The sequence below is a fragment of the Desarmillaria tabescens genome, assembly GCF_030435595.1.
Source record: "Desarmillaria tabescens strain CCBAS 213 chromosome Unknown EV420scaffold_396, whole genome shotgun sequence".
In the NCBI taxonomy this organism is placed as follows: domain Eukaryota; kingdom Fungi; phylum Basidiomycota; class Agaricomycetes; order Agaricales; family Physalacriaceae; genus Desarmillaria; species Desarmillaria tabescens.
The window spans coordinates 13,594-23,671 of record NW_026848695.1 but is presented as its reverse complement, the minus strand read 5'-3'; the positions used below and the strand labels follow the sequence as shown (position 1 = coordinate 23,671).

General features: G+C 49.1%; 1 protein-coding gene across 1 annotated transcript; it reads right to left on the bottom strand.

The window, feature by feature from the left end:
- Nucleotides 1-8,697: 8,697 nt before the first annotated feature.
- On the bottom strand, nt 8,698-9,774 carry EV420DRAFT_1610125 (uncharacterized protein). The gene is made up of 2 exons (XM_060475053.1): nt 9,334-9,774; nt 8,698-9,268 (listed from the first exon to the last, which is right to left on the bottom strand). Exons 1-2 carry the CDS (start codon nt 9,572-9,574, stop codon nt 9,105-9,107), a joined length of 405 nt encoding a protein of 134 aa, XP_060321315.1. The 5' UTR covers nt 9,575-9,774; the 3' UTR covers nt 8,698-9,104.
- Nucleotides 9,775-10,078: the final 304 nt, after the last annotated feature.

Sequence of the window (10,078 nt, the reverse complement as noted above, 5' to 3'; positions counted from 1 at the left end):
GTAGAAGGCCAACTAGCTCGCTCCTGTACGCGTCAATGTCTCGATCTCCTCCATTTCTCCGCGCTCGTGTTTTCATCGTCATACAGCTCAGGTAATCGTGTAAGCACGTTTGCATAGTCGACAAATAGCTGCAGAGTTGATCAGAAACCGGAGAGAGAGAGATAAGTTTTGGGGGAAATACCTTTCCCCTAATACTCCAGCCATCGACGGCATGGCCCCGGAACCGCCCAAATATGGTCTTGAGAAGCTCCAAGTCTTTCCGCAAAACAGCCTCGGGGGCAAGCTCCGCCACAGCAATGTCGTGTGCTGGGTTGTACAGCCTAGCTGAAAGATATAGTTCAAAGGCCTCGAAGGGCGAGTTTTGATAGAGGGCGTAAATTGCCTATGTAACGCATCAGTACCGCACGAATCGCCGCCAAATGCGGCTTACCTGCGCTTCCTGTACCCAGGCCATGGGCAGTTTCCACACTCCCCACCAAGCCACGGATCATCCAGTCATTCCTAGTAAGTGAGCGGACCGTGCCAAGAGGTCTTTGATGGCCTTTTCCGGCTATGAAAAAAACAATCGGTTAAAACGGAGAAATCAGTTGATCTAGTTAACATACCCGACAGACCCTTCGATGTAACAACAAACAAACGGCCGCTTCCTGTACAAGCCCCAGCTGCTCGAGCTGACCCGCCATACATGCTCGTCATTAGATCGGCTGTAGGACTGTGTCCATCTATATGGTTCTCCTCCTCGCTCTCCATATCTTCGTCATTTCGGTGGTGACCACCGGGATCGCCACGATCTGAAAAATCTCGCACACGCATACACCGTGACAAGATGATATACAAATGCCAGGGCAGCGTGTAATCGATCCGCGAAGACCCAAATGACGCTGGATCCAATACCCGCGTCAATGAACATGCTGGGTCTGCGAATAGTCTCAGGATCGAGAATAGCCCATCGGGACGGCCATCCTTGGTCGCTGACAGAGATGCAACAGAACGCTCAAACGCCCGGAATACCTCCCCAATGGGTGCATCGATCGGTTCGTTGAACCACAGATGCATCCCAAAGACGCGTTTCCAGTCCAAATCCTTCGTATCTGCTAACCCGGCGAGCAAACCATACACTCGCTTGACATATTCGTCGATATGTACATCAACGTGCTCGTTCCGCCACAGCTCTATCTGCTCTTTCACATCCTCGCGGAAGTCAAACTCTCCGCCAGCCTGCGATATGAGGGTCGCAAGCTTGACATAACCAGCGTCCATTGCCGCCTCGCACGCTTTTTCGACTTGGTTTCCCGTCAAAAGTGTCCACACACGTGCGGTAGCACTTGTTCCAGGAACGCGTAGTGCAGCATCGACTGTAGGTGCTACAGTGTGCTCCAGCCATGTAGTTAGCGCAGTTTTCCGTGCCAGCCCCGAAACACAGTTTTTGACATCAACGGTAATATCAGGGCCAAGGCGTAGGTCTAGGGGATCAAAGAGAGCTTGGCCTAGCCGGAAAAGCGTAGCCTCGTGGGAATGGTCTGTCGTGGGAAAAAGAGACGCAAATGAGGCGAAATGTAGATTCGGGGATGTAGGGTCAGCAAAGGGTATGCCAGCATCATCTGGGGTTATAGGTGAATGAGACAGATGATGCTGCAAGAGCTTGGTGGTAAGGTCTTGGGAAGATAGGGAGTGCGGAGAAGCAGGTTTGGAAAACAAGGGAACTCGAGTTTTATGTATTATGGAGGAATTCAAAGGAGATTTTCTGAAGAAGTAAAGTGTAAGCTTTCAGGTTACTTGGCCTAAGTTGCCACATACGCCGTAGAAGCCGGTGCGGTGAGGCTGCCTAGATGAACCAATGTGCCACCAGGACCCCAGCCCACCCGAAACGAGCGCCCAAATGCTAGTCCTGCGTCTACTGATGCGTCTTCATGGCCACCAAAGACAGACACTGAACTCTCGACTCTTGCATATTTTCGTGATGGACGATAAGCGGGTGGTTCTATGTTGTGCGCAAAAGAGGTGCGCTGAATAGCTGTCAGAAACAAAATACAGAACATTGGGCACAACGAACCTCTCTAGACTCGAACCTTAGCCCGTCACCATCTGAATCACGGCTATGTTTCCTGTTCAGGGTGTTTTGTACGCGTAGTGTCGGCTGTGGCACGTCCTGCATCATTGCACGAATATTTTCTGCTTCTTCTGGCATCCGGAAAAAAGATGTTTGCATAACGTGCATCCGTTGCGCGTCGAAGCCTAATCTTGACGATGCCGGTGGTAGTGGCGGGCGGTCATCTCTGACTTCTTGGTATTCGCCATCCTCATCTTCAACTAGCGCCTCCTTCCGTCGCCGTGGCGCAATGAGGTCCTCCTCTCGCATCTCCGAAGAGCTAGAGCTCGTCGATTCAGCGTCATCGTCATCATCTTCGTCCTCATCCTCTTGCTCTTCTTCTTCTTCTTCCTCATCATCCATGTCGTCATCGGAATGGACGGCCGAGGGCTCAATTATTGGGACTGTCGTAGGTTCATCGTCGCTGCTGGAGTCGTCGTCACTGGAGAATGCACGGAAACGAGCCATGACTTGAACCTGGAAGAAAAATGACCTCGATAATTTCCCAGGTTCAGCCTTGTTTGGCCACGTGGCTCAACGGTCGGCAATTCCCGCTATGGACACAGCCACGATGGTCCCTTCCGAGAATCCGAATTTCTACAGATTTGAAACAGATTTCTACTCTGCGAATATAGATCAGTTCCCACTGCCATCTAGTCGACGTAAGAGCGAATATTCCAAGAGAGGGCAAGACGGCCACCTTGGCTTCGTTGTCTAGTTCTGGATTTCTCATCCACATTCATTCCGAGGGTGCTGTTGTCATTCCTTCAAAGACTCAAAGTCTATCATCGGAGAGTCAAGTGAACAATTAATAATGTTGTTATGTAGTAAGTCTTCTTTTTTCCTTATACTCGTGACCTCATCTATACGGCTTTGTTCATCTTCTTAGTTTAGCCTTTCTGTCAAGTTCTTGATAGAAATGAAGAGAGAACAATGCACTGGCATTCATCGCCGACACCGTTTATCGCATGGTTCCAGGTCGGATACTCTGCTGTTTTATGCTGCTCGCGGTCTGAAGAAGTTGAACGTGAATTGATCCGTGGAGCCCTTTGTTTAGCTCGAAAGCAACGCGTCGATTCATCGACTCTGTAAGCCATCGCTGTGCGCGCTCTGTATTGTGGTTGATGAACCCGCATAGCAGCCAGGTATTAGGCTCCAAGTTCTCATAACATGGTGCGCCTGTCTGTTGAAAAGGTTCGCCCATTTTGCTGTTACTATATAAATAATAATCCAAAGTGGCTTTTTAGTAATGTCTATACATCGGATGTCAAAGACCTCCGAAGGAAAGCACCGAGATATATATCCGACTGTCGACAAAGTTGAAGGATGCCTTCTTGAATTCTCTTGAGGTTTCAAATGACCGTGCGTCTTAGCCTCGACATGGCATTTAGGCATGCGGCTTCAATCTGCCTGCCTCACATGACTGGAGCCCACCCACCGAAGTACAGATTGACGACTACAGAACAGTTAGAGCCCGGTAACTGGAACTCGACAAATACTGCGAGTGTCACAGAGGCGGCGGCTTTAACGTATACCCTTGCCACTGTGTATGTTCCTCTTGACGGATAGCGTCCCGATGACCCGCGCCACAGAGCAAGTCGCCGTAATATTCTTGGAAACGTCTCTTACTTTTAGACTTGCTCGGGGAACATTAAAGTCAAACGGAGATTGCCTACGACATATCGGAAACCGGCACGGCCCCGGGGACCTGAATTCTGAATAACTCTGGAAGTGATGCACCCATAATCTGGCCAGAGTTGTTACTCCAGCCACGTCATGGTCGGTCCCGATTGTTACTGCTCATATCGCCCCGAGACTCTCATCAACGTCAAATGTCGCAACGTTCGACTCCGAGACTCTGATTACCACATACTGGAAGCCGTTGAGGCTGCATCCGATGCCCCTCTGGTTGTCCTTCTCCACGGTTTTCCAGAGCTCGCCTATTCATGGCGCAAAGTAATTCATCCCCTCTCGCAGGCGGGCTATCGTGTTGTCGCTCCAGACCAATGGGGCTACGGCAAAACAGTCACGTCGCCTATTCAATACGACGACGACCTAGCGCCTTTTCAGATGTCTAACTTAGTCCAAGACATCGTGACATTAGTCCATACCCTTGGCTATACAACCGCTTCAGTGGTGGGGCATGACTTTGGATCCCTTGTCGCAGGTTTTTGTGCTCTTACCCGCCCGGACATCTTTCAATCCGTTGTATTCATGAGCGCCCCATTCACGGGTCTTAGTGCCCCTGGTGCACCTCTTTTCCCCACCAATGCAATCGAAAGAACTCTATCCCTAATGAACCCTCCTCGAAAACACTATACGGCATACTTCTCTTCCCGAGATGCTAATAAGCATATAATGCGAACCCAACCGCCGGAACATTTTTTCCGTGCGTATTTCCACGCCAAGGCTGCAGACGGCATCGGGCTAGGCAACAACAATCCTCATCCTCTCGCGTCAGTAGACGAAATGGAAGAGCTTCCGAGATACTACGTGATGCTCCAGCATGAAACCATGCCTGACGCGGTCCATCAGCCGCAAGACACGCCTGACATATCGTGGCTCACACCCTCCGAGCTATCCACCTACGCCCACGAATACTCCCGTACAGGGTTTCAAGGCGGCTTAAATTGGTACCGCTGCTCCATCGATGCGCAGTGGACTCGAGATTTGTCCGAGTTCGCTGGAAAAGGCGTAGAGGTCCCCGCGATGTTTATTGCGGGTACAATGGACTGGGGAGCTTATCAAGCTCCAGGGGCTTTGGTGAGAATGAAGAGTGAGATCTGTGGGAGGATGGACGAAAGAGATGTGGTGCTTATCGAGGATGCAGGACATTGGGTTCAGCAAGAGCAGAGCGAAGCGGTAATTACCGAGCTGGTGCGATTCTTGGGTAAGTGCTTGGGTAAGTGAGGACGGTCGTAGGGCTGCATTACGGTGGAAGTCCATAAGTGAATACTCGTACCGTTAGTTGGAGCCCGGCAGGCCCCTTTTAATTTGAAAATATATATTTCGAACCTGCTTACTTGTTCCCTTTATTCGGGCAACGTTTCCTTCCGCTTCTGACCGCAGAATACAGTCAACGCAGAAGGGCTTATGCGCTTGCTGCCGGGATGCTAACGCTCTCATAGTGTACTTCCTAAGGTCCATGCAAAACGCGCATGCGAATTAGAAGTTAGAAGTCGGGACAAGTAAACGATCCATTATTGTGGGTAGTAATGTTAGAACTGTGCCTGTATCAATTACTCGTCCCACGCGAATCGACTAATAGGCAATGGAAGAAGGGCAATGGGTATTTACTTCCCTTACAAGAAGTGCTTTCTATTAGCGAGGTAACTGATACCCGTCGGTCTAGAAATACTATCGACTTCGTGCTCTTGTGGGTCAGTGGGAACGAATGCGCCACGCCACAGATTAGACGTACAACGTGCTACAGATAAAATGGACTTGATTGGTCAAGGACAGCAAAACGCTCTGATAGACCTTACAGGCGATGAGCGCTTGAGCGACCAGGTAAATTCTAACTCTGGATTCGCAATCGTGTGGCGTCACCATGTGATGAGCAGATGTGTTTAGGTCCATTTCCGTGCCAAGTCTGGAAAGTAAGTTAATTTCCACCTCGAGGCTGCCAGAAATAAGTTAAGTAAATCACCTAGACTGGGCAAACTTGCCAGCTCCTGTTCTCTGCTTTTTACGATATCTTCCGCCCTGGACCATGTGTCCTCCTGCCCCCGGAACGGTGCTTCCCAGTCCAACACCATAACAGGATATGGCAACCAAACAATTCTCCAGTCCCGTGTGGGTACCGGATCGGCACCCTCGTCGATAAGAACCGCCATGACATTGAGCGATGGGCACATAGAGATGACAGAAAGAAGGTATGCTTCTGTGACGGGGAGATCGCGGATGATAATGCAAAGGTGCGTCAAAATTGGTAAGAATGCCAATTCCCCGATGGCTAGTTCACCGGGTTCCCAGTAGATGAGGTCTAGGCGGGTTAGGGAGCGGAACAAAGCGCCGTGGCAGAGTGGGTCTCTACAAAGCTGTCGAAAATGCCTGATCTCTATGGAGAGCCGTCGGAGACGTTGAGAGGCGATCAGCGGGGAGAATTGTAGCCGGGGGTGAACTGCCCTAAAGTCGACCCAGCAGGCTAGGCTTTGAAGGCCCGAACAAGTTGCTAAAATTCGCGCTGCAGCTTCGGGCTCTACAGATACAGTGAGGCATAATCTTTTAACATTTTGTTGAAAGAATGCCGCTGGTAACTCATCCATCGTTCGTAGGAACAGGGAAGTGTCGTCGGTCCCCAGCGTGACCATCTCGTAGATCAATGGCTGTATCCTAAGCAGGGCGTCAAAGTCCGCTGAAGCGATGGTGAACTGGTACGGTACCTACCACGTTCGGACCTTGCGAGCTACGAGGACGAGATCGAGGGCACTACTGGGTCGCATGCGGGCCGCAGTCTCGAAAATCTCTCTCTCTAGCTCGGTCGGAAGATCCTGGATCGGAAAGTAATCGACAGTTGTCATGGTCGGGTACCAACAACGAGGGACGCAAAACATAATTGACATTTAAATATCTTGGAGGCATCGATAGACTCCGACCAAGACTGTAGCGGGGGAGGAAATTGAAATGATCGGAAGGGGTTATTGTAACGTTTTGACTCCGACAGCACGGTATCTTTATTCTCTTGATCAGAGTCACGGTCAAAGTTTAGGACGAATCTACGTACTGATTTACTTGACCCGGGAATTCCCACTGGACTAGACGATATCCTCCAGATGAGATTTGGCCTAATGAATCAATTCAATTCCTTGAGATAAGGTAGATGGTAAATCTGGATCCACACTTACGGCGCAAAGGGTGCCCTCGGAAACTGTATGGAGCAAACACAACGTATAATTTAATCGATCATCAGGTAGGTGTACACCTGACGTCAATTGAGATGAAGCGATACGACGTACTACACCGCGTAAAGCCCTCCGTCCCCCGACCGAGATTTTCGTTCCGTAGTATGACGGAGAACCTCGACACTCGCCGTCGGCAAAGTGGCACCTTCATACCGTGCGTCATAATCTGCGAACAAAATGAGGATGATCGCAACATATTGTCGCTCCCGGTTGCTCCGAAAGACTCTGGGGTCGGTGATGGCGAAGCAAAGCCCAGAGAAAAAGAAGAGACTTGCATGCGATTTTATCATGCTGAAATTTAATGAATCGTTGATTATGGCATGGATGGTACTATATGAACCTCGCCGCAAAACATCGCTCGGTACTAAAAAAATACACGCTGGGTGATCTGCGAAGAATCGGCTTGATAACTTGCCTGCCTAGCCTTCAGAATATCGAGGTATTCATTTCTGTATGTACGTCAAGGGTAGTCGAGTGGGTTCCAAGGCTTCCAGGGTGTTCCTCGCCACAGCGGATGCGGACTCGGAACTCCAGGCTCCTTCCGGGGTTGATTTTAGATGGTGTCGCCCGGGTAAAGTGGTCCTAGTGCCGTCATTAGAGCTTTCATGGACAGTTCTAAAGCTACGTGAGCAGCGATTGAGCAAAACCATCGATTTATCCTTCTAGTGCGTCGCGGGCAAACCGGTTACCCTGAATCCAAAACAACTCAGTAAAAAAAACCTTCAGTCACTAGGCCAGGGCACCTAGACTAGGGCCGAGGGGAAAACCTAGGTTATTTACCAAAAATGGTTTTATACAGTATTATACTAGGTATTATACCATGTATTATACCTAAGGGGTCTCGGAGGGGGTTTAGTTATGTATAATACCCAATCACGTGAAGCCATTAAGTCCTGATATAACAATCAAATTGGCAGCTCTCAGAGCTTGTAGCTGCCTACGCAATCAAATAGCTCCAATTCCATGGTAATTGGCACTAATTTTACGCTTGGTAAGACTCAAAATGACTTGAATATCCTGAAAAATCCCCGAAAAAGGATGAAGAAAATTTCAAAATTCGAATATTTCATGCATCACGTGATCAGGTATTATACTGTGTATAATACATGTATAAAACCCCCCTCAAGACCGCAATAGGTATTATACCGGGGACCGACCCTCTGGAGGTTTTCCCCTCGGCCCTAACCTAGACCAGTTCTTACTCACGTCTAGGTTCTAGGGCTCTCTGTCTCTCTGTCATGTACACGTATTATTTATTGCAGTGCGACTATAATGTGAGTAATAAGTCAACAAGCCGGGATCTGGGACTGGGTGTCACTGTCAGGTTCGATTAATGAATTGAGGTGGGCCCCGAGTATTAGTAAGACGGTCACGTTAGCAACGCGTACTGCTACACGTGACAAAGGATCTTCCGTCATATGTCCAGCATTGTCCACAAGGGCCCGCCACGTGCCGAGGCGTGTATGACCTTGCTGGTATTTGCTCAAGTCATGGTGTCACTATAGGTTCGATAAAAAATCGATGATATTCCAAGAAATTAAACCAATAGAATACCCGGCAGACGGTCAAGATTCTGCCTCGTCAAGCCGAAGACACAGGCTCGAAAGTTGAGAATAAGATTGGCGGCAAAATGGAGTTTGATTTGCTGTGGAGAGCCACGAGAAGAATGTCTTCAAGTATTTGAACGAGTAATGCTGACGGCGACTAGAATCTTCTTTATAATGAATTCAATATAATAGAGACAGTTCATACATGTTAGAGGGACAACAAAGCTATAAGTAAATTAGATGTACGAGGAAGAGGTATGTAATTCAAATTGTTCAGAGGAGTGTAACACATACATATTTGGGGCGAGGAGATCTTTCCTTCACTAACCGGTGAAATTCCTTCCATATTTCTTTTTACTCTAAGGGAGACACTTGACAAAAGCACGTCGACATCGCGCTCATGTTGAAATCTTCCCAAACCCGCTGAGACTCGAGTGTCTTGTATGAATCTCATACACTTTGAGCCGAGGCCAGGTGAGGTCCATCAAGAGGACAAGAGCCGCCCAAGCAGGAGTACGGGCAGGAGGAAACTTGTCCTATACCTCATGGGGAATATTCTCGATATCAAACTCGATTTCGATAGTCATCCTGGAGAGTGGATGTTTGAGCTGCCTCAAAGTGGAGGCCCACCAGTCGAGTGTCATGTTCGTCTCGAAGTTGCCCGTGATGAGGACACAAATGGACATGAGGGATGGATGGTGTTGCCCAGGCCGAGTGGCTCGAGAGGACTGATTATACATGAAAGGAAGATTAAATCAGAGTGCGGTAGAAGAGTCACGACACATGGACTTGCCTATATTGAAACTTGTCCATGTTAATCTCCTAGATTGGGACACGGCCTGATAAAGTGGGAAAGTCGACGAACGAAGTTGGCGTCGTTGCATATTACATTTGAATGGTGCCAGAGAGTGAGCTTGGTCAGGTTGCGCAATGTAACTGGGAGCGGCTACTCGCGAAAAGATCGAGGAAGATCCATCTAGTAGTAGTATCGACATATATAGAGATTTGCTGGATATCCAACCCTTGCAGCGCATTACGAATCTGGCTGGCACTGGCGGAAGTGGCACTGGGTCTGCATGCGCACTGCTACCCGACGCGTACTCTTGAATACTGATGTCCTGGGTCTCAGATCCGCGAGTTTGGGGTAAGACCTAAGGACAGAGATGAACTGATCTTCGCTGCACTCGACATTGTGAAAATCCAGGACGCAGACATTGGGGAACGAAGAGACTGCATTGATCAAGACGGGAGGGTTCATCGCCTCGAGCCAGTTTTGGTCCCAGATTTGCATGCGGTCGATAGGGAAGCGGAGATCCTTGAGTTGCGCAAGGATAAGAGAGACGTATTCATCGCATCCGATCTGTTCTGATTTGTCATTCATGCACAGGGTGGGGTCATAGGTGTTTACGGCTGCCGGATCAGCGTCTTCTGCAGGCCCAAGTGCTTTTAGTAAACTGGAAAATATGAGCATACAAAGCCTAAAAGGTGCACATTTGGTTCTTCCCATAGTTGAGATAGTCTAACAAGCGCGGTGCTCT

Excerpts from the sequence above, each read along its gene's own strand:
- EV420DRAFT_1610125 (XM_060475053.1), bottom strand. The coding sequence starts at position 9,574 with ATGCGCTGCAAGGGTTGGATATCCAGCAAATCTCTATATATGTCGATA. Across the intron at positions 9,269-9,333 it reads ATGGACAAGTTTCAATATAG|TCCTCTCGAGCCACTCGGCC; the intron begins GCAAGTCCATGT and ends ATGTATAATCAG.